The 25398-nt window shown below is 44.1% G+C and overlaps 1 protein-coding gene across 3 annotated transcripts in view; it reads right to left on the bottom strand.

The window, feature by feature from the left end:
* Positions 1 to 25398, bottom strand: part of LOC117903650 (teneurin-a) — a 114139-nt gene that overhangs the window by 43596 nt on the left and 45145 nt on the right. For all 3 annotated transcript variants that reach the window (XM_034815952.1, XM_034815951.1, XM_034815953.1), the window contains 6 exons: positions 20460 to 20774; positions 18423 to 18529; positions 6754 to 8022; positions 6079 to 6273; positions 3926 to 4135; positions 2166 to 2351 (listed from right to left, as the gene is read on the bottom strand). In XM_034815952.1, the coding sequence (XP_034671843.1) occupies positions 2166 to 2351; positions 3926 to 4135; positions 6079 to 6273; positions 6754 to 8022; positions 18423 to 18529; positions 20460 to 20774 (2282 nt within the window). The remainder of the gene's footprint in view (positions 1 to 2165; positions 2352 to 3925; positions 4136 to 6078; positions 6274 to 6753; positions 8023 to 18422; positions 18530 to 20459; positions 20775 to 25398) is intronic.

The following is a 25398-nucleotide window of genomic DNA, read 5'->3' as shown; positions in this document are numbered from 1 at the left end:
CCTTTATTTGTTTGTCCCACGATAGCATTTGACGCAAAGTTAATGTCACTTGACATGTGTCATTTGCAAAGGGAGGCTGCCAACCCAGCTTCCGTTATGTTAAAAAGTTTGCGGTGCATAAAATTACTACCTTGGATGTTACTGCCAACCTGTTTATGAGTCTCTTAGCCTGTTTTCTTCGTTCTTGCGTCCTGAGTGCGTGTTTGGCCACACATATTGGAAATAACACCAAGAGTTGTCTCAAATTTTAGAACATGGTCCAGCTCCCCACGCTGACAGTATGGGTCCGACATCAGCGAAATCTGTCAAATGCCGACTGGCTCTGAGTAGGAACGAACTCGAACTCAAAAATCAAGGAAGCCCATTTCCTCAAGGACAATTTTTTTGTGAGAAATACTTTGAAACTAAGCTATGATAAAAAGTGATACTCCACGGAGTAAGGCTACTTGGAGAGAATTTCATTCTCTATTTTAATTTTTTAGCAAATAGATTATCTGATGAATAATTAACCGTTTCACAAGGGAACAAGGAGGAGCGCCTATCATCGATATATAGCTATCGAAGTTTCCCCCCATTAATTATCTAAAGATTTTTCGTGCCCTCTGAAACACTCCACACTCTCGAAAACTTGCTTATAACCGACTACCATAATGTGTCTTTGGTGGAAGTAGGCTAAGAGATGATGCGAGAACAAAATAACTGCAAGGGATTTCGAAAACTCTTCTGTTTTCCCTAAGAATATATGTATATTCCCACAGAATGGAATCTCTATGTCAAGTTTCCACTTCAGTACAGTTTCTAATCGAGTCTTATCTAGGCTCATGTCATGTGTAACAAAGGGCGTGTATACACACACTGCACACACAACAGTACCCCCCTGGATGCAGTCTGGATGCAAAATTTGGTGGCTCTAGCTCTGATAGTCTCTGAGTACTAGCCGACAAACAAGACGGACCTCGTGGGTTCGGAAACGTTTCCTTAAACATCCATCCTTGCATCCATACATCTATACATACATATGCACTTTCGAGCACAAATACAATGTAACCTACTTACTCTTCGAGTACCGGGTATAATAAGAAATTGCTCAAATACACGACAGCAGCAGCATTAATAGAGGATAAGGGAGGGGTACAGCGGCTGTGGATAAGGAACTCAGACTGGGACAGGAACTGTGGATAAGGGAGGAGGCAAAAGGCTGTAGCAATGGCAATAGCAATGGAAATAGCAATGGAAGTGGCATTTGGAAAAACCACCGCAAAGTTGTTACTGCTTCTGCTGATGATTTTTTGCTGGCTTTGGAAAGCCGCGCTCCGACATTTAGCGACAGTGTTATTGCAACAGCAGCGACTGTGTTTGCTGCCAATACCACTGTCGCTTGGCAGGGAATGTATGTGAAATCGATTGACATGCAGCCGGTAGCAAAGGATGATCGATGGGTTTGGGTCGAGCCCAAAAGACCGCCAAAGAAAAAGAACAGCCACAGCAGATTTAAAATTTTTTTATTTTTATACCCGGTACTCGAAGAGTAAATAGGGTATATTGTATTTGTGCGAATAACGGTTGTATGTAACGCACAGAAGAACACGTTTCCGACCCCATAAAGTATATATATTCTTGATCAGCATCAATAGCCGAGTCTATGTCTGTCTGTCTGTCTGTCCGTCTGTCCGTCCTGATGAGCGCCTAGTACTCAGAGACTATAAGAGCTAGAGCCACCAGATACTCAGAAAACTAAAAACGCCATTCCGTAGGGAATGACCATATCTATCAGATCACCATTGGGATACGATTGGATTAATATTATAGCCACAATGAAGAAATTAATTTGCAGTGGCCAAATCCACCCCGTCCCGCAGCATTCACACTCTGCTTGGCGCTGTTTTGGCCTCTGCCCCTGACACGTCTCTGCCTCTGCCTCTGCCACGACTCTGCAGTGTGTGTCTATAGGGGAGGGTGGCGAGCTAAAGGAGCGTGTTGGCGTGAGCAGTGTTGTTGATGTAGATGACAGATGAAGAAAAAATGTAAAATTTGACCAATAACCGCTAAGGTGCAGATGTAGTACTGAGTGCCGGGTATAAAAGTTGTGACGCGTAAGAAGCGTCTCACACGTCCCTTCTCGTTAATTTTTTTTATTATTTTTTTTTTATATTTTCTGTACTTACGCAGCGTGCAGTGCCTGCCATTCCATCCCTGAGAACAAACGCAGGTCCCGTTCTTGCATTGGCCATGCTCCGAGCATCGAGCATCGCAGGGAAGCTGATCGCACAAGTTGCCCGTCCATCCGGTGTTGCAGCGGCACTTACCGGACTCGCACACTCCGTTCCTACCGCAATCCAGACTGCAAACAGCTGTGAAGAAGAAAGAGATAAGCTATTAAGGTATACATAATAATAATACAGAGCTAAGGTCTGTGTATAGCAATTCGTTGTGGATGCTCCACACATTTGTCCATATGCGCGTTTAAATTCATTAAAACTCTCCAAGGCAGCCATCAGGACCAACCATCGCCATGTTGTTGGAGGAGGAGCAGGAATTAAGTTGGAGCGGCAAGAGGTGCGTACAACGGTTGAACCATAAAAACAGCATTATAAATACATGAATATACATATACATGAACGTGGGACGAGTAAACAATCCCCGCCACTCCACCACCCATATACCGCCATATGCCCACAACGGAGATGCGAAGGGCTCATGGTGTATGAATGAATCTAGAGTGGATTGAACTACGCGTTCGTTCATAACATTTTCTCCTAACTGAGTTATGAGCTGCTCTTGCCTTGTGTTAGTTCAGAATTTGTTTCATTTTTGACAAGAAACATTTCTATATGGTTTATCTATTTCTCATTATTTCTCTTAAATATTTTTCAGTTCATTCACGAATCGATAGAAATTAGAGTTTATTACTGGAATTATTTGTAATTTTAAATTGTTTCCGAGTGATTCCTTATAATTATAAATGCAAAATGTGACTCAAAACGTTATTCCCCTCGATGACCTCTTTCTTGGGTTCAATCTGTCCCATTTATGTGGAAACCTCTATACATTGGTTATGAATTTTTTCATTCAGGAATCGACTTAAGCATTGTCCCGGCTAACTGATTTAGTGGCTTGACTTATGGCTTGGCTCTTAAAGCCTGTCGGAGTTACGCATATTCAGGAGCGGAGCGGGACCGTAGAGGATCTTTTTTCCTCTTCTTACCAGTCGCAAACGAAAATTTAATTTATGTTTAAGCTCTAAAAGCATCCAAGGATAAAAGTGAAGCTGGAGCTGGGGAAAACCTGGATATTAAATAAATAATAAATGTTTATGAAGCTCTGCTTCATTACGTCTGGAGTCGCGACTACACCTACATTACCACCTGCATGGCATGCTGGTGCTAAAAAATTTACGCAAATTAGGATTGCGTGCCAATGAAAGAAGCACACGTGTCCTTTGGCCATTTTGTGGCTTCGTAAGCGTCTTGTTTTATTGAGACTATCCCCAGACCCAGGGCCATGTCCATATCCAGATTCAGATACTCTTTCTCTCGCTGAGATGATTATGGAACGGCTCTCTGAATCTGGTTTCGGCTTAACTGAAAGTTTCGTTACTTTGTAAGACAAGTATCTCAAAGATTTCAAAATGTATTTCGGACATTGCTCGAAGACTCTACACGTAAGTTTTTAACTCAACTATTTAAAAATGCATCAAATGTAATTCATTTCCAGCAAACAAGACCTAACATATGCACATATGTTTAAATGTATGTAAACAGTTATTTTAGAAAATGTGGCAGTAATTTGTTAGCACTTTTCATTAACAATGAAATGCAAAATAGCAATGCTTGTTGCTATTTATTATAAGGTAGGGAGGAATAGGGGACCGAGAAAAAACAGAAAGGGCAAAGGGAAGGGCGAGGTTCTGCGTGAGGGTACCTACCTTGCGAACAATCCGGTCCCGTCCAGTGGCGCTCACACACACACTGGCCAGTCTCCAAATCGTATGTTCCGTGCTCCGAGCAGCCGGGCAGGCACTGGTACACCTGCTGATCAATCGTGCCACAGTCTTCGCCCTGCCACCCGGCCTTGCAGTAGCACTGTCCTGCCACACAGGTTCCATGCCCCGAGCACAATGGATCAAGGCAGTCATCTGTGCGACGCAGGTGAAGAGTGCGCGTTCGGGAATGGTAGATTGGTTGATGGTTGTTTGAAGCGGGTGGAGAGAAAGAATACAAAATATTTGTTAGTCGCACACGTATGCACCATATAAATATGAATATAGGTATGTTTTTGAGATAGATGTACAAAGAGAAAGATGTCTATCTTGATATGATATATGAAATGATAAGCGAACACTCAAAAGAAGGCAAAATGGACCTTAGATAGAATCGAATGTTGCCCACGAAAATACAGAGCTATAAAACCCAAGCCTTGAACTATAATTAAAACAACATTTTATTTTCAGTTCCGAGCTCAAAAAGTGATCAACAGCATCTTTGCCTATTATCCTTATTATGTGTTGTATCGTGTAATTGATGGAGTGTGTACCCTGACTCCTTCGAGAGGAATACGAATGAAGAATGAGTCGTGACAGCCTTGTCCACCTAAAAGGCTTGGCCCCATCAAGGTCTCCATTTGGCTTATGTTTCTACCAGCTCCTTTTTCTTCCCTCTTTCTTTCTTTCTGTTTCTTATCCTGGTCAACCCAGATACACACATATAACATGATTAGTATGTTAGAAACGTACAAAAGTGGTCATTAAAATGAAATTCCAGTTTAGTTCAAGTTGGTAATTTTGCGCAGTTGTTGCAATTTTTTGTTGGCTCCTGCTTGTTGTGCTCAAAACTCCATGCTCCATGACCCCCTCGGCAGGGCTGACTTAAAGTTCGCTCCGGGTTTACACCCACCCCCCGGCATGTGTATGAGGAATATGCCTTCGACATATAAATTCGATTTTATACGTTTTATGTTTGCTCAACGTTTTTCCTTTCCTTCGTCTTCTATTTTCTCTCATTCTTTATTTGTTGTATTCTTTTTGTTTCTGTTCGCGTTCCCGTTTTTGTTTCGGATTCGGTTTGTTGTGTGTCCCTGTTTGTTTTCGTATGCCACGGGGCCCGTTGCTCGCTCGTGAGAGGGGTCGCAGGGTGACTGGGTGGCAGTGGCAGTGGCAAGGAGGCCACATTAAGCATATAAAAAATGGTAGCAAGGATATGGCGACGGGGTACATAGAGGCATTTCGGAGCCATGTATTGTAGAATGTTGCACATTTTATTCGCATTTTGTTGCTGGTTGCTTTACAACCCACGAGCCAGAACGACAGAGTGCCAGTGTTCATTGTTTTTATTGACACGTAGGTAAGTGACGATGGAGAATGGAGAAGCGTAGCTTTATGGGCATGTACTTTATAAGGATTAAAGTCCACATACTCGTTGCTTGGTTTTATACTTGGACTCTCAATCTTTCTGTCCACCTTGAAAACTAAGTATTGCCAACATTCGATAAACCTACATTTTCCTCCAAAGCAAAAATGCAAAAAAGCAACTTTGAAGTTGGTCAAGTCACTGGCTCTTTTCCAACTTTTTTGTATTTTTAAAATACTTTTCTCCTGAAAATCGATTTACTAATTTGTTACTATTGTTGTTTCTCTTGAGAGCTATTTTATTTTCCATGGAACTCTTTAAATTTCAACCTGTGTGCGTCGCAGAGACGCCAGGAGCATTCAAAGATTCGTATGGGTAGATTGGAGCCGAGAAAACTCCACCTCCCCCTTTTAAATGAGGGACTGAAACATATTTTGCATTTTTTTCCCCTCTTTCGCTTTATCCGTTTAAGGCTAGCACAAAGCGAGGAGGGCGGAGCACGATATTGAGCAGGAGCATGAGCAGATTTCGGCATAATACCTGAAATATTTTTGCATCCACTTTAGTCGTCCCATCATCTCCCCATTCCTACCCGGGAGTGGCGTTCTTATTGGCCCAGGACGCAGGAAACAGGGCACTAAACTGGAAACCAGAGAACGAGGTCCGGAGAGAGACAGAACTCAAACATTTGTATGCCAAGTCAGCATAACGGAGGAGAGACCTTGACACTTACGTTGATCGCAATACGGTCCCTTCCAGCCGCGTTCGCAATGGCACTCTCCCTCGATGCACCGCCCGTGGCTGGAGCAGTTGGGGACTTCGCACTCGCCAACCGGAATGTCGCACTCGGCCCCCTTCCAGCCGTCCTCGCAGTGGCAGACGCCGCCACCATAGTGGCCATGCGCCGAGCACAGCACCGGACAAACGCCTGCAAAATAACGGAAATAGATGGCATCAGTTCCAGTAAAAGGGGTGTAGAAAGATGGCAAAAAGTGGGACAAGTGGGAAAGCAAATAAAAATAAGTTCTGAACCTGAACAGTGGGTCGAGGATGGTTAAAATCGGACAGGTGAACATGCTGGTAACAGGCGGCAAGGACTGCGGCTCTACTGTTATCTATATGAGCGAAATACGCCGTTTTTTAAATACTCCTTTTAGAAGCGGGGTTGTTTCCCGAGGAAATCAATATATTTTCAGAGTCTATTTAAAGGAACCAAATCCAGAGCCCTAACCACTGTGTCCCTGAGGAATACTATGTTTAAGTAGCCGCCGAAAACTTTTAGAGTGGATTTGGCTTCCTTGGTTGTTCCTTTGCGGAGTATCGGAAAAGGTGGTGTTGAAAGGTCAGCATATGGCATGACCCAAACACAAAGAAAAGAAAAGGGGGAAACGAATATTCGGAGACTTACTTTTAGAACAATCGACGCCTTGGTAGCCATCGATACAGTCGCACTTTCCCAAGTAGCAACTTCCACGACCGGAGCAGTCGTTTGGGCAGGTGGTGCTGACGCCTTCGGCCTCTTCGGCCAATAGCGAGACGGAGTGGGCCACCAGCTCGTCGTTGTAGACGGAGATAAACCAGAGTCCAGTGTCAAGATACTGCAGCAGCGACACGTTCACAGTCATCGCGTCGATGTCGAGGGCGGGCAAGCCGCTGCCATCTACCGCAGACCGCTTCTTGACTTCATGCGGGTGCTGTGTGTACTGTGGATTTTGCTGCTGGAAGTGGATCTGGCGTTGTAGGTGCTTTGCCGTGTCCAGAGGCGTTTCGACATCGAAGAATTCGCCAGAGTCGGGGTCGTCGCTGCCTGCATCGTGGTCTTGCTCCTCGTAGCTGAACTGTGGTCTTGTCCGTGTCGCGAATCGGTCTTGGAGGTTCTGCTGCTGCTCATTGAGGTACACTGCGTCCCAGTCCTTGCCGGCGATCGTCGAGGCATTTCTCGGGCTGCGACGGTGCCGCAGGTGACTGTCCAGACGCCCGCCTTTGATAAACTCCACAAAGTCATGCTGCGTAACAGACGGGGCCACGTTCCGGCGCGAGTAGACGGCAAAGTGGGCGCCCCACGGCAGCGTAAAGTTGAAGCGAATAAACGCTGGATGCTTGTTGCGGAACTCCAAAGTCCAAAACTGATAAGCTGGTATATTCGCGTGGTACACCTCGTTGAACTCCTTTAGCTCAACGACTTGCGGCCACTGTCCTCCTCCAAGCTGTGGTTGCAGCGCCTGGTGGTGGTGCATCCCGCTGCCACCCGCTTGGGCCAGCAGCATGTTGTGCTTTTGTCCGTTAAGGGAGCCTGGGCCAATACCCATGACGTTGCCAATTCCGCCTCCGTAGGTCAGTTGATGGTCCTGCAGCTGGGTGTTGGTCGCATCCATCGGCGTCAGCGGTTGGTTGATCGAGTGAGGCTGCTGTTGCTGAAGAAGCAACTGCTGCTGAATGCCCGTTACTCCGCCGCCTCCGGCACCGACCACAGGTCCATTCAGTCCGTGTCCGTTGCTGCCATGTTCCGAGGTGCTGGTCTGTATCGATTCCTCCGTGGGATAGGCGGTGGCTCCGCCCACATTCTTGTCGTTTGCTTTGCCCCCCGGACCTCCGCGCAGATCATGTGGCTGTGACTTGACGTCCTGCACTAGGATGCAGTTGGTGCTGTCCATGTTCGGCTTCATCGAGCTGACAGCTATGTTAACGAAAAAGATAACATACATATATATATATTCAATTTACAACAAATTTCTAGGTACTCGAAGAGTAAATAGATTGTATTGTTTTTGTGGCGAATTTCGGATGTATGTAACGTACAGAAGGAAACGTTTCCGACCCCATAAAGCAGGGCTCGGCACGGCCCTATCCCATGGGTGCGGGTTGGCGCCCTCACGTACACGCGTATTACAGTGATTCGTACCAATACCAATATAGTGAAATGTTCCGTTTTGCGTGCGTCTTCACACACAAACGCAAAAACGGCTCGTTAATTGTATGGGTGCCGAGCCCTGCCATAAAGTATATATATTCTTGATCATCAATAGCCAAGTCGATAGAGCCATTTCTGTCTGTCCGTCCGGCCACTTTGAAAAAAAGCTTACAAACGCGTCCCACAACTTTCCTTCTCGTTTTTAAATTGAATCAATAAGAAATACCATTGTCTAAGAGGTGTCATCAAATTCATAAACATTTTCACGCACGTGCCAAGGAATATTTGCGCCCTGGGCGAAAACTGCGCCCCACATTTCGCCGCCCAGGGCAAATGACCCCAAATGAATACCAAATGACTCTGAGTGTAGCCATAACTTGTTCCTCGGGTTCTAGCTCGCCTTCTGTTGCAGCGGAAGCTTTTCCTTTTGGCTGGCTTTCGATACGGCTTGGCCAAATATCGGCCATAAATCGAGAGAGATGCTAGAGCGCTTTCCACCCATTAATCTGTTCCTAGGTCTGCTACCACCAGAGTGGAGCCGAATAGCAACCATGGGGAAGGTTTAGAGCTGCAATGGGGAAATAATGTCTCCTGTGGTGCTGTAGTTGGTGGCCAGGCGACGCACAGTGCGGACTTCGGCCATTTCAGATTGCTAAATTAATAACGTTTGAACGAATCAAGATATCTTCGTAATATATACTGAATTTAAAAGAAAAATCTTTCAAAGTTTGGTCTGACCGATGCCATGATACTACACTGTTTCAAAGCTTTAAAATAAATAGTCAAAGTTCAACTTTGTTTATGGTTCTTATTTGCCTGTTTTCGGTGCAAAAAAGGCTCAATTTAAATTTTTATTTATCGATAAATAAAGTTTAGTTGTATTTTAGCTACACATAATAATTTTGAGTTTTGTTTTTAGCCAAATATAATTTTTTACATACATATATAAACGTAAAATTTCTATTAAATAACTGTTTGCAGGCTTTTTATACCCGGTACTCGAAGAGTAAATAGGGTATATTGTATTTGTGCGAATAACGGTTGTATGTAACGCACAGAAGGAAACGTTTCCGACCCCATAAAGTATATATATTCTTGATCAGCATCAATAGCCGAGTCGATTGAGCCATGTCTGTCTGTCCGTCTGTCCGTCCGTCCGTCTGTCCGTCCTGATGAGCGCCTAGTACTCAGAGACTATAAGAGCTAGAGCCACCAAATTTTGCATCCAGACTTCTGTATGCTCACACTGTTACAAGTGTATTTCAAAAATGAGCCACGCCCCCTTCCGCCTCCGCAAGAGGGCGAAAACCTCCTAAATCTACAATTTTGAAGATAGCAGAAAACAAAACGCCATTCCGTAGTGAATGACCATATCTATCAGATCACCAAATTGGGATACGATTGGATCATTATTATAGCCACAATGAAGAAATTAATTTGCAGTGGCCTAACCCACCCCGTCCCGCAGCATTCACACTCTGCTTCGCGCTGTTTATGGCCTCTCCCCCTGACACGTCTCTGCCTCTGCCACGACTCTGTAGTGTGTGTCTATAGGGGAGGGTGGCGAGCTAAAGGAGCGTGTAGGCGTGAGCAGTGTTGTTGATGTAGATGACAGATGAAGAAAAAATGTAAAATTTGACAAATAACCGCTAAAGTGCAGATGTAGTACTGAGTGCCGGGTATAAAAGTTGTGACGCGTAAGAAGCGTCTCACACGTCCCTTCTCGTTTTTACTTCATCGTTGGATATATCTTAATCTTTGTGTGAAGTCCTGTGCTTTGAGCCGTTTGATATTAATATCGATTTCGGTCGCGCAAAAAACGGTAAAAATACGATTTTGTATGGGATTTTATCAAAGTTCAGCCTGATCTGAGCATGTATGAGATGCGTATTTTCATTGTATTCAAAGCCTTCCAACATTTTTCGGCTGGTGCCACCTCTTTCTGGCTGAGGCTTCACTGTGCGACGGCGATGGTTTCAGCTGATCTGCAGCACTGCAGGGCTGTCTAACCGGCCCTGCTTTTTCACACATACATTTCAGCATCATATATTAACGCCATATTAATATGCACACAGGTATAAATCAAAAATCCCACTATCATCCTCAGTGCCATTTCCACCCTTCAGTACCGCACAAAGTGGAGGGACGGACAAGAATACGAAGTGGCCGTTGTTAACACGTTTGCATTTGGCCACCATTAGCTGCTGGCAGCGGCACTGGGTCCATGACCAGAAATTTATGACAATTGGCACGGAATGCGGCGCCAGAAGGTCCAGTAAGCAAGGAACCAAAGAAGGAAATGATTAAACGACTCGCTTGCGATTTGGATTTGTACCAAAACGAGCGAAAAGGATGGATTTGAGATCCAAAGAATTCCAGGAAGAACATTTACAAATATTTGTTGAAATCATTGAGGTAGGTGGATTGCCCAAGTAAGTGCCTGTGCCAGTGCACGAATTAAGCTCAAGGATTCGTTCAATCAAGATTTCTGGTAGTTTCAGCTATCTCTTAAATACATAAAGTTGTTCCATTAATCATTACTTGATCCCTAAAATCATTGTTTACGCAGGCAAAACACAACAACTTCAATCAATTAACGGGACTTTTGACTATGACTGTGGTCCTTTTTCCTTAAATAAGTATTTATATGAATATATTATTAACAAATCGCAATATCGAAACAGGATGTTCGAATAGACTCAGTTCAACCCGAAAAGAGCCAATCTCTCAGCCGAAGCTATCAGAAATTGTATGCAGGCAGGTTTTAGTGGCATAAAATGGAACAGGAAAAAAACGCTTCATATGACATGTAAACTAATGCGCTGTTAGGACTCTACTCTTTCAGGTATTTGTCCAAGTAAAAAACGAAACCAAATGACACGAATGGAATGACGCGAATGGGCCGGGCAATGGGGATACAAAAAGTTACAGAAAGTGGGGGCCAAGTATCATTAAGAAAATTAGGACTTCCCTCTGGACTGGTCTGGGTTTCATTTTCTCTGTTCTATTTGGTTACCAAGCTTTTCTTTCAAGTTTTGCCCACTCCCCTTTCGAGTACTGAAGAGGTACTAGCGAACAGTGACGGACACACAATTGGATATCTCTGCGCGGGCAGGGACTGCGCCAGTCGACTGGCGCTGGGCCCGGCCTGGTCTGTTCCCAGCCTGTCTTTTCTGCCGTCAATCTTGTTCTTTTGTGGAGTTCACTAATTACATTTTATTAAAATTTTTTCTAAAAAAGTCCTTCTGATAAATGATCCACACGCGCTGTATGTGGTTAATTGTTATTTTTCGATGACATGGCCAGCGAAAATCGATAGATATATTCCCAGATAGAAAAGTATCTTCCATGTATTACTTATAGCTAAGTTAAAGCTCCAGTTTATGCCTCAAAGGGTGTGTGCAACGGATTTGTTCGATTAATTATTTCCGCTTTCAGTTTCTCCTCCTTCTCTACCTTCTGAACATTGTATGTTGGCCTCGAACTAAGCAAAACTTTTGAAGCTCTCCCTTGGGGGCGAATTTACCTTCAAATCCCATTCCATATGAATAAAGAGTGCTTTAATATATCTCTCTTTCTCAAGGACCGTAAATAATTTTTATACCCGTTACTCGAAGAGTAAATAGGGTATATTGAATTTGTGCGAATAACGGTTGTATGTAACGCACAGAAGGAAACGTTTCCGACCACATAAAGTTTTTCTTCTTGATCAGCATCAATAGCCGAGTCTTTGTCTGTCTGTCCGTCTGTCCGTCCGTCTTGTTGAGCGCCTGGATCTCAGAGACTGTTACAAGTGTTTTTCAAAAATGAGCCCCGCCCCTTAAATATAATTATTAAATTGTGAGTTTTATTTTTTCTTGCTCTCTCTCTCCTCCACTGCAGTGAATAATTCACTTCATAGGTTGCGCCCCAGAAGGGTCCTTTCCAATTGATCCTAATGGGGACAAACATCAAGCTCTATCTCCAAATGCAAAGCCAAAGGCCTGACTAAAACAACTTCTAGTGTCAGGGTCAGAGGAAAAGTTACAGCAACAACAGACAAATTTATGAAATATTTCCTTTATTTAACTTCCTCTAGAAAAATAATTTATTAAAACGACATGCACACATCTTAAGTCCAACGTGTGGATGGAAGGCGGTAAGGCCTCGCCCTCTTCCCTCTGCCGTTTCTGCCGGTGACGAATGTTCTTACCAGAGCCCTCCTATCTTTCAAATTTCTCTCAATAGTTTTGTCCTTCCTTTAAAGAACATGCCGAAAGTTTTCGTAACAATATTTTTGGCCATTCCTTCGCTTACCCCAAATACGCAAAGAAAAAACCTTCCTTCTAATGTCATTGTTCGACTCTAGTTTGTCAATTTTTTGCTGCTGCTCCTCTGCCGTCTGCTAATTGATTTTCTTTGTTGCGGTTTGTGCGTAACGTTCGTATTTCCGGATGATATCCTGCCTTCGGCCACGCAAACCCAACCACGTTTAATCGGGCCTTCCGAATTAATGACAGACTGAATAACTGACCTATTGTATGTTTGACCTACAGAAAACGGAATCCGAGAATTAAAGTCGCATCGAAGGTTTGATTGGAAACATAACTTTCAGCATTTTTTCTATCATTTACAAAACGGATGAAACAAACGGAAAGCCAAAATAGTGCATACTATAATTTCCGCAACACTAGAACACCGCTTAACCAGTAACTTCAGTGTTGAGAGTGGGGAATATTAGTGCTGATCAACCTTGACCAGCCGGTCATACCTTTATTTCCAGATAATAACTATTGGCAGTAGATTTATTCTATGGCAAAATCATTTGGCGAAATACCTGAGAGATATTTATAGTAGCACTCGAATTGCAGATTGATGCATGTAAGTTTTAAGTCAGTTCAAATAAGCCACTTACTTCATGGTGAATGGGGGGAGGCTTTTGCCGATTAATTAAAAAGTTCGATTTGGGCCAACACATTTTATTCCTTGCACTCGGTTTGACTGTGATGACTGGCCTACATTTGGGATAATTTCCCAGCGTTATCAAGACAGATGAACGATTAACAGGCATCGCAATATGCATCGCATCTAATTTCAATAGGATTATAGTGTCATCTGTATCTCCTCTTTGGTGGTGGAAGATGACAGCACCACAGCAACACAGCAGGGCAACAGCAACAGCCGAGTGCAGGTGTCTCCGAGTAAGCAGGGCAACAAATTAAATTTCCAGCAAACCGCAACGTAAAGTGAAATGAAAATAAAATCGCACAAACTACAAGGCCAGCTGCTGTAAATGACAACGCCGATAAGACAAGGGGCAAGAACTGCCACACATTGGGCGGAAGGAAGGATACAACGGACCAGACCAGAACCAAACAGGACAGGCCCCATGGGGACTTTGCAGCAGTAATAGCAGCAGAGCAGGGGCTAGTGCCATGGCAAGGGCATTGGCAGGGCAGCAAAGCATGCAACCATGATGGCATCCCTGCGTGGCGTGGAGCCGGAGGGGACATTGAAGTTTCAGATGGATGCACGAACGCACTTGGCCATTTGGCCTCCGCATGTTATGCACAAAGAGAAAGAGACAGAGAGATAGAAAGAGAAAGAGAAAGAGAAAAAGCGTGATAGAGGGAATATAATGGTGGGAAGCGGGGACATTCATCTGGCTGTGAAACAGTGCATATCGAATGAGTTTCCGATAGTTATCCGCTTAAAAATCGATTAACCTATTTCCGATAACTACTGCAATGCGCTTCCAGCCGGGATAGCCGAGAAACTGTGATGCTGAGTGGGTGGTAGAGAGGAGGAGCGGTGGAGATTCGTTCGTTGTGATGAAAGTGGCACATTTGTAAATCGTTGGGAAAACATTTATGCTTCTTTATAGTTTTTGCAATTATCTCTCTGATATACACATTGTGTATTCCTTCTCCCGACTCGCTTTCTGTTTGACTGCTCCCTGTCTCTCTGACACTGCGGTCGCTTCTTGGGACAGATTTGACAGCTAAATTAAAAACGTATATACAGTAAATACTCGCGGAATGAAAGAGTGTATACTCGCTGGCGAACCTTTTCATTGCCCACTTCAGCAGCCCCCTTTTTTTGGGCCGCAAACAGCTGCGACTGAGAAAACGAGTGTGACACAGACAGCATCTATATGCGAAGCAAGTGAAAGAGTACCCCTCATGAGGCTGGTGCAAGGCAGCAGCAAATGAATGATGTCTGTCTGACCTTAATTAACTGACAACAGGCGTGGCACACACACACACGCACACACACTCATTTACTCACACAGAGACATATAATGACATAACGTATATTTGTACATACATACATACATATGTACATATGTATGTACCTTACACTTACATAAGTATCCAACGACGCTTCAAAGCAAGAGGATTAAAGAGTACGGCGAAGGCAGGAACGCAAAAAGGAAGCAAGGGGCAGCTGTTGGGCCACAGCCACTCCACATCGCCCGCAAGTGTTTTGCTAATTTATGAAATCCTCTTGCGCTTAATTAATATCCAATTATTGCGCAAAAACCGAGACGGGGGGCTTGGAGCTGCTCCGAAAAGTAGCCACTATTTAAGGCTAGGGCTGGCTGGAGCTGGCCGACTGCCGAAGCGTGAAAACAACATGCATTTCTGGTCCACCTTCCCCTCTGTCTACATAACTGGCTGATGCTGCTGTCTTAACCCCAGCATACCCCGCAGTTTGAAAACTATTCAACCATAAAACGACTCACCCAGACGAAGGATGAAAGAGTGTGGCAGAGGCAAGGAAATGAGTGAGCGAAAAAGGACAGAGGGGCAGAGGCGAGCCGTAAATTCAATTACCGCAATAGGGAAGCAGAAGCCAAACACGCAGGCACACAGACACACACTCACAGCCACACACCAATGCAGCCACACACAAAAAGCTTTTTACACAAATGGGTTTATGGGGGTGCAGTGGCTTAGAGGAGTGGTTGGAAACCACAGAAATTAATACATTATTTTTAAAAGATATGTATATTTCAAGCATGTGCCTCTGCTCCTGCTGCCAACAATTAAATCAGTGAAATCCACACACAGCTTCAACCTAACGCCCCCAACGAGGACCATCCCTCAGCATGCGAAGCTATCCGCAAAATGTTCACAACTTTTAAACTTAAATTCATTTTCTGCCAAAACCTAGGATCGTTAGAGTAATGGGAAGCCAACGCCACACACTGGCTGTGGGGCGGCTGGGGGAGTTACTTCCAAGTGGCATCACATATTTTTCCTGTGGTTTGTTGTAAATTTGTTTTCGTTCACTTGCAAAGCTGTGACACCGCAGCCCCATCAACATCAGCAGCAACAGCACGGAGGCTTGCCTCCCCCAACCTTACCCCAACGTCTTTTATGACTACCTCCCCTACACCCCACCACCATAAACACGACGCAGCTTTTAGCTAACTGTAAATCAGTGCCTACGACTCTCGAGCAGCTGCTGCTGCTTGTGCTATTCGCCCTTCTTCGCCACCAGACTCTGTTGCTTTTCCTGCTTAGATAATAAATTAAACGCACAGGAAAAGTGAAGCAAGCGAAAGGCAGAGAACGAAAAGAGCGCAGGAGGGGGACAGCGTGTTTTTGTGGGGGAGAGATTGGCTTAAAAATCAAATGGAGAGCAAGGAAAGTTAACAGACCTCTACAGTTCAACGATAGAGACGAAACTACTCACTACTTCCAAAATTACCGCTGGGAACACAATCGCTATAAAATGTCGATGCACGTACATATTTATGTACATACATACATATGTATGTAAATATATGGGATTAAGCAGGAGGCATTATGCAATAGCCGTTCTAATTCATGCATTTGAAAAAAGTTGGACTATATATGTACATATATGTGCTGGCATCTAGTTATTTTTATATTTTTTGCCTCAAATCAATGTAAAGATCATATCCCATCTATGGCAGAGGGAAATTTCACTTCAAGATCCAAAAATAATTCTCAACATAAAGTCTAGACGTGAAGACTGTCTTTCTTTTTGAGAGGCTCTACCACATGAAATCGAATGGTTTCGGCTAATATTTATCAAAAAGAAAATGGCGGCTCCCTTTCCCCAAAACATTGGCCCACCAGAGCTGCCAACCCAGATGTCGATGCACAAACGTTATAAGTGTCCAAAAAGTTGTGCCAATGTTTCATTAGATAAAACGTCAGGGCAGAGGCCACCACAGGATGGCGGCAACTCCGAGTGGGGCAGCCGGGTCGGTGGTATAGGCAACTACGAGTGGGGCAGTGGGGTCGGTGGTATAGGCAACAAGATGGCTATGTGGTAGTATGTAAGTGGTTGGCGTCGTCATTGTCGCCATTGCCGACAACAGTTGGCGGGGATGCTACGTCAACCCTTTCGTTTTAAATTAAAATTTACATATTTTAATGTGCAAAGTTTTTGCCGAACGCTTCTCGCACGGAAGGAAACCAGATGAAAACAACAGACAAACACGGTGGAATGTCATGGGCCATAGCCAGTGACAGCGACAGAGTTGGCAAAAAAAAGGATAGAAAAAACATATTAAATTAACTTGTAAATATAATTTGGAAGGGAGCAGTAGCAGAGTAAAGCAGTAGGGACGTCAGCAAATGTGTTTAATTACCAAGTTGTAAGCAAAAACAGGAAAGGAAGCAGGACACAACAGGAGATGGATCATCTTGCTTCTCTCTACTTCAATTTAACTTAAAGTGAAGGGAAAATGTGGTGAGAGAGAAAAAGACTGTGAGATCCGTTGAGATTCCCTAGGATCATAACTGAATGACAAAATTGCCTTAGCTCCATTTCGTCATCACCACTCCAGCAATGAATGAAGCAATGAGCAATGAAGAAATTATCCCATTAAATCAGACTGAAAGTAGAACCGGAACTTGGAACTCTCTTTTTACTTTCTCTATTTACTCAATCAAAAATTGATTTTTAGGACTTTAAAATAGTTTCAGTTCCTAAAGTAACTCCTAAATTATTAATCTAAAGGTTGGTTTAATGGCCTAGTTGTTGGGGATGCCTCGGGGGATCGAGGGTTTGCAATGCGGTTGATAATTGCTTGTCAATTATAGTAGATGCCTCCCAACGTTTGGCAAATTTGTCAATTAACAACGAAAAGGACGTGTGAAACGCTTTTTACGCGTCACAACATTTATACCCGGTACTCAGTGGTCCATCTGTACCTTAGCGGTTTTTTCAAATTTATATTTTAAATTTTACACTTTTTCTACATCTGGCGTCTACATCATCACTTCTCACGCCATCATGCTATCTTAACTTGCCCTCCTCCCCTAGAGCCACACGAAGCAGAGTGTGAATGTGAGAATATGCAAAAAATAAAAATAAATCTGCTGGACAGGGTGGGTTTAGCCACTGCAAATTAACTTTTTCATTCTGGCTATAATAATGATCCAATCTGATCCCAATTCGGCGATCTGATAGATATAGTCCTTCCCTACAGAATGGCCCCCTTTGTGGGGGCGGGGCTCATTTTTGAAATACACTGGTTTCAGTGTGAGCAAACAGAAGTCTGATTGCAGAACTTGGTTGCCCTATCTCTTATGGTCTCTGAGTACGAGGCGCTCATAAGGACGGACAGACGGACAGACAGACATGGCTCAATCGACTCGGCTATTGATGCTGATCAAGAATATATATACTTTATGGGGTCGGAGACGTTTCATTCTTTGCGTTACAAACATCCGTTATTCCGTATTCCCCACAAATACAATACTTATACCCTATTTACTTTTCGAGTACCGGGTATAAAAAGCGTTCAAGTTGTGTGTATGCGGGGGTATGTTAGCGTGTACTGGTTGACACCATATAACGCTAATGTAAAGCAAAAATTCCTATGTATTTTCCTTGCTATCGCTACGTTTGTACTTAGTTTGCACTTGTGTTCATACATTTGTATGTATGTATGTATGTATGTATGTTTGTATTATACGTGCTCGCACTCGCACTCGGAGAACACGGGGTGCGATTGGAGTGTGGAACTAAGTGAATATTTTTCAGTGTGTATGTGTTTTTCTCATTTACTCTGCTGGCTTTATGACAGACCACACCCATCCGCATCCACATTGGCATACGCGGACAGGGGTCCATTTTTTCCGTTTCATCGCAAAGTAAGTATGCTTTCTTGCTAATTATGCTTTATTGCAAAGTATGCTTACCTGCAAAGTATGCCAACATGGCGGTTAGGACGACGGATACGAATATTAAGGCGATGCTCAAGCATTTCCAGGAACATCGGTGCTGACAGCGCTTATCTATGTGAAACCTGCGGGCAAACGAAAAAGATCGAGAAAGAGAGAGAGCGGGTAAGTAAGTAGTGGTTAAAAAAAATTGTGAACGGCATATGTAATTAACAAAACGGGAATGGAGAAGGAGCAGGAACGGGGCGATGAGGCGAAACCGTAAGGCACACGGCTAAAGCCTGTCAGCTGGATGACTCTACTGCTGCCTGGGCTCGTCCTGTGGCTTTAGACGCTTGACGTGTCACAAGGACCACAACAACCAACCAAGCAAACACAACCCCCAACCCCCAACCCCAAACTCCAAGCCCAACCCCAAACCTACACAAACTTACCATCCACATTCCCACTTCTGCACATATGTACATAAATAATGGGGACCTGAGATTGGAGCTGGGTCTTGCAACGAACAAGAGTTAGCTCGCCAAAGAGTTTGTCAAGCTGTTGGTAAACGCCAGAAACTTTTTTAATATAAGTACCAGCTCTCCCATCGCCCCACCAAACCGAACTGAACCAAAAAAAATGAAACGAATGGTAAAATGAATGCAATATGATGCGCACGATCCCCCTAACCAGCATCGGAGCTCCAGCTAAGGAAAACGGACATTGATTAACAACACACACTACTCTTAGTGCCAGTCGCCTGAGCTGACTTTCCGAGTTGGTCTCGATCCTCCGTCTAATTGCGTAAAAGTTGAATGGAATGCGAATGAGGTTGGGTGTCATGAGGTGATGTGGTGGCTCAAAACGAATTAACAATTCTGAGCTGGCATAACTTAACTTGGCAAGAATTGGATTGAACTCAAAAGTCTCCATAGGACAGGATGGTCCCTTTCTCGAGGATGACTCGGTTTCCTCCCAAGGGAGGGGATACCAACAAGTCTACACGAGTACTCTCAGGCAAATCAATTTTAATTTTAACATTTGTACCTGGTCAATGCGGACTCATCGTCTGCAAACAACCAATAAAGCTTCATATTTTTATTCATTTGGATCGCCGCTCCTCTTTTTTCACTGACTTTCCCTCACTCCGACGCCGATATTCGGATCGGATTTCCTTTGGTTTGGCAGCCATGAAACTTTCTGTATCCTGTTCAAGTCGAAGACGGTAGACAGACAAGTGGCGTGAAATACTTCGCGGAGCTAAATTACAGGTGCTGCTGCTTCTTGAAATTATCGCAAGTGGAGGGCATGTTGGTGGAACTCACCCACCTACGCACCCGCGGTCGGGAAGCGTAGCTTCCTAAGGATACTTTGCCAAACAATTGGGGGAGGAATTTGGCGGCTGGCAGGGTGGCCCGCTTGGCAATTTGACGGCCCTGTTCCTCCCAAAAGTAAATTTTACGCACGGCCGAGACGGTGCCAATTAGCGTTGGGACTAAAACAATTTTTTGTTTCTTTTTGTTTTCTTATGTATGTACATACGTACATATGTATCTACGAGTATGTTAGAAAAGATCAGGTCCTTTGGAGCATACAATCGAGTCTGGTAAAGTTCGTATAGTGTACTGAAAAAGTGAGGAGGGGCAATCCAAATAGGGATTGGGGGATGCAAGCACTACTTTGGATAAGGAAGAACTAGTATCCATTGGAAGTTCGACACTAACTCGGTTTAGTCCGAGGTCATAGTCATTTTGGGTAGGCTTTGCACGGGCTTTGAGTCTACAATGTCATCAATAAAGCAGGGGGATCGTCTGCTTTAATCTTCACACAAATCCTATGAGACCAGGAGGAGACCATTAAAAGAGAGAGACAAGGTGGCGGAGAGCCAGAGCCCAATGGCCCAGTCGCTCGAATCCTGCGAATTAAAACAGTTCGAATGGAAGCCATATCGGAGGGCCCCGAAACAGAGCGAACACTCAATTTAACTTGAATTCCGGGGAGTTGAACCCGCACGTCGCGTATGAGAGGGGCATGTGTTAAAGGATTAAAAGGAGACTCGAAGTTTCTGCTTACCTGGATGGCGAATATGGCGAATAATGCGGTGCATGCGCTGAGTGGGAATTACGCAATGGGAATCCGGGCATGACCAACGCCTGTGAGCCGCTTATCTGGCAATGGGGCCCCCCATTGCCGCTGCCAGGTTGCCCGATGTTCGCATTGGGACCACCACCGCTGATGCCGCCCACTTGACCCACGCCGCTTACACCGACGGGCATTGTACCAGCGCCCATGGGCATAACGACGCCACCACGATCGATGCCGCTATGGCCTATTGTGTTGCTGCCGGTTGACATACTTTGTGGCATCTGTTGTGGGTGTCCGCCCAATCTGAAATGTCAAAAGAGAAATGGACAATCAGTGAGTGTATGGAGTACGAATATTGAGGATGGGTGGTCTAGTGGACTAGTGGTTGAGTGTTGGAGGAGGTAATCGGTATTTTTCGGAGACTTTTCGCAGAGAGAGAATGCGAGATGAGTTTGTAATGAGGAAATTAAAACATGTGCACAAGTTTTCGTCCTACATTCGCGAACACCTTCTTTCTCTTTTTCCCGCAATATTTAAATCTCATCCCTGTGGTCAAAGGCTTATTGTTGCTGATTCTGTTATCATTATTATTTTCAGCGGTTAGGTGATGCGGAAATTTTAAATTAAACTAGAAGGGACGTGTGAGACGCTTCTTACGCGTCACAACTTTTATACCCGGCACTCAGTACTACATCTGCACTTCAGCGGTTATTTGTCAAATTTTTTCTTCATCTGTCATCTACATCAACAACACTACTCACGCCAACACGCTCCTTTAGCTCGCCACCCTCCCCTAGAGCAACACACTGTAGAGTCAGGGCATAGACGCGGCAGAGGCAGAGACGTGTCAGAGGCAAAGGCCTCACACTGCGCGAAGCAGAGTGTGAATGAGAGAATGTGATAAAAAACAAATAAAAGCTGCGGGACGGGGTGGGTTTAGCCACTGCAAATTAATTTCTTCATTGTGGCTATAATAATGATCCAATCTGATCCCATTTTGGAGATCTGATAGATATGGTCATTCCCTACGGAATGGCGTTTTTAGTTTTCTTTTATTTTCAAAATTGTAGATTTGGGAGGTTTTCGCCCTTTTGCGGGGGCGGAAGGGGGCGGGGCTCATTTTTTAAATACGCTTGTAACATTGTGAGCATACAGAAGTCTGGATGCAAAATTTGGTGGCTCTAGCTCTTATAGTCTCTGAGTACTAGGCGCTCATCAGGACGGACAGACGGACGGACGGACAGACAGACATGGCTCAATCGACTCGGCTATTGATGCTGATCAAGAATATATATACTTTATGGGGTCGGAAACGTTTCCTTCTGTGCGTTACATACAACCGTTATACGCACAAATACAATATACCCTATTTACTCTTCGAGTACCGGGTATAAAAACATAAATCAATACATATGTACATATGTATGCGAGTGGGTCGGATCGGTTCTGGGCAGGTCTGGCAAATGGTAGCCGCTGGAGCCTAGCTGCATGTTGTTGAGGATTTTTATTATCCCTTCTCGGTGGCGGCCAGCCGTTGTTTGTGTTTTATTATCACTCAACATTATGCGGAAATGCAGAGCTGCTAGCGCTCGATAACTGCTTGCCATTGTTGTCTTTTTTGCTGGCAGTTACTCTGTGCCCAGTGCCACACTTTCTGGATGCCATTTTCAGGCGCCGCCCTCAAATATGCAGTACATATTGCTGCCCTTTTATGTTTTTTCTCGAACACATTTTTGCGCCCACTTACCCGTGGGGGCGTGTGCATGTGTGTTCCAAGGACGCCACGGAGCTGTCGGCCAGTAAGTCAAATATATTGAAATCATTCCAGAGAATTGCCTGACAAAATTCAGTGCACTTTCTCGGCAAAGTACAGTCGCCACAAAAGTCCAAGGCTGGCTTTGATCAAGACTTAAAAGAAGCAAGCTACAAAGGTTTATTGGTATATTTGGAAAAATGTTACGAATTTGTTACGAATTATTTGACAAATGTGGAGCGAGAACATTTTTTGGGGAAAAAAAACAAGAATGAGTACAGTCCCATCGGGACTGTACAAAATCGGGACTTATTAACATTCTGGAAACACTTCCAATTAATGAAGTCTCGTTAAGAAAGGGAGAAGTAATAGGAAGAGCTCCATATCCAATTTTATTCATGGCAATCATATCTAATGTCTGGACGTTGATATGCACTGAGTGCACCATCAAGTGGCCCATGCGACACCAAGCCAAAGCCTGTTACGCGCGGAACCCAGCAGAACGCAGCCCTCCTCCCGACCAACCGACGAAGGGGCGCTGCCGCTTGACGCGCGGCGCGATTAACCGAACCGGTCGCGAGCATGCAGGAAAGATAGATGTTAGGCTAATATTCGAGATATATTGAAAACATATGCAAAGTATAGTTGCCTCAAAAGCAGTGTCTGCCATCTTTTGTGGATGTGAAGCACTTGTTCTGTAAATGTTTTTAAAAGCATGTTTACTCTAACAGCGAGAGAGAGAGAGAGAACTTGTCGAGGGGCAGAGGCAAATATTTATCTCGTTGTTTAAGAATTCAGTTAATTACTTTCATGGATAAAACTCAAAGAGGAAATGGTGCTTTCATTATTCATAAAGGCAGCTTTGACTCATCCGCGAAGTCATACATATGTATGTATGTATATTACATGAAAAGCAGTGGGAGTCACTCCTTGGGTCCAGAAAAACTTTTGCTCAAAAGGTACAGTGTCGTCAAAGGAAGCACTGATGGCGGCACTGTTTAACCCTTTATGACGGCTGTGCTGGTCTATGCCAGTGCTTATTTTTATATCATTCGAACGGGTCCTGTAGCCGGCACCGTTTCCCAGCAGCATCATTGTCGAGTCGCGTCCCATCGTCAGCTGCTGTCGAGTGCATTTGACATATCATATTTTGCTTTCACCTTGGTTTGGTTTTGGCTCTGAGCTGCCGCCATTTTGGCTTTGTTATTTACGGTCATGTCAAGCGGTCGCGGCTGGTCAAGCAACACGCCACGCCCACTCCTGGTCCTTGATCTCACCCACGTCCCCTGTTCTGGGGTCTGGCCTGCATTTGACATGCGGTTTTTCTGTGTGTGTACGGTAAGGGCTTTTTGTCTTTTTCGGCAATTGAAAATTGTATTGTTTTTTAGCTTGCTTTTGAAAACCGGCTCAACCGCCTAATGAACTGAAATCTAATCCAAAATATATTCAAAGACGTTCCCCGGGACTCTTTAGGCTACTACTTTCAAAATGTTACCAAAATTCAAGCTTAAAATTTACGAGTTAGTTACAAAAGTTTGGCCACAGGACCGAAAAGCAACAAGATCACGTTAATTTATAGCGTGGAATGAGTCATGAAGCTGGTCGCCTCAGAATATGCAACACGAAACAAAGAATGGTCCCCTGGGGGCAGAAACGGGAGAGAGAATCAGAGCGATGCGGGCCATTGCCAGTGCCAAAAGAGTGCGAAAGCCGCTGACAGCACCAACAGACATGGCAGCATCGGGCGGCACAAGGCAAATGTGCATCTGTATCTACATATGCATATACACATACGCATGTATCTATCTGTATGTATCTCCATACATATATGCATGTGCTTGTGTGTGTGATTTATGCTTAGAAAATGCTAAGCCAGCCAGCGAACAGAGCAAGCTGTGTCTGTGATTTATTAGCAACAATAATAGAATTAAACAATTTAAATGAAGTTGTAGCCAATCCATAAGCAGTATGCCAAGCGGATCCCTTCCCTTCTTGCCCCTTCCGTCTACTCCCTGGTAGCACACATAGCATTTAGTTGCCTGGCTGAGAGGAGACCCTCGAAAGCTAGGATCTCTGAACTATTTTTAAGCTATATGCGGTATTGCATATGTATTTTAGAATCGCTAATCAAGAGGAATGAACAGACGGCCAAAAGGACATATGTATGTACATCTATTTTTGTGCACAAATACAATATACCCTATTTACTCTTCGTGTACCGGGTATAAAGAGGCACAAGCTCAATTGCCCAGGTTTCGTTTTACGAGTTTTCGGTTTGAAAAATAAATACATTTTTTTTGGAGCTCTAATGTACATATTTTTGTTATACTCTTTACCCGAAAACGAATAAATCATTTCTACCGCTTTGACTAACAGTTTTTCTCTACCTTTATTTCAATCTGCTTGTCTCCCCTCCTTGCAGTCAGGGCCATTATAGCTGCATTAGACAGGACAATGCGCTGGGCTCTGGCTTTGATGTAGATGGCGAGGCCGTTACCATTGCAGATTTTAATGTTGCACGTAGCCAGTTGCCACAGTTTTTTGTTCACCTATTTGTCTTTTTGTGTGTCTCTCTCTCTCTCTCCATCTTTCTCTCTCTCTCTCTCTCTCTTTCTCTCCCTCTCTCTCTCTATCTCTATCTCTCTCTCTCTCTCTCTCTCTTTCTCTGTCTCTCTCTCTCTCTCTTTCTTCCGTGACTATTGCCATCTTCTACTGTGTGTATTATTGATTTCACGCTTCATTTTTCTAGCACGTTTTCAGAGCCACCTCGTCTCACACACAGCGTGTTTGCGTGCCGATTCCCCTGCCAATGCCAATCCATTGAAACATTTCCCAACAAAACTTTCAATGGCCTTCAGGCTCGATCGAGGAAAATTCAGGGGACACATGGGCCATTCGAAGACTGTTCATCGAATTTTTTTATCAAATGGCGGAGGAAATATATATCAACTGTATTCAGTGTTCGCATATGATAGCCAACTCTTCAATAAAAAGAAGGAGCACATCCATATGTACGTACATTTGGATCGGATGAATTTAAAACAGTCTACCTTAAATTCCTCTTTTTGTTAAGTAATGTACATATGTACATGTTGAAATGTATGAACGCGGGATTTGGTGGAAAGCTACAGAGAGCAATGATATACATACATATGTACATAGTTACATGAGTCT

The sequence above is a fragment of the Drosophila subobscura genome, chromosome A (genome assembly GCF_008121235.1).
Source record: "Drosophila subobscura isolate 14011-0131.10 chromosome A, UCBerk_Dsub_1.0, whole genome shotgun sequence".
NCBI classification, from domain to species: domain Eukaryota; kingdom Metazoa; phylum Arthropoda; class Insecta; order Diptera; family Drosophilidae; genus Drosophila; species Drosophila subobscura.
The sequence above is the reverse complement of the archived record's forward strand: the minus strand, read 5'-3'. Positions and strand labels throughout refer to the sequence as shown.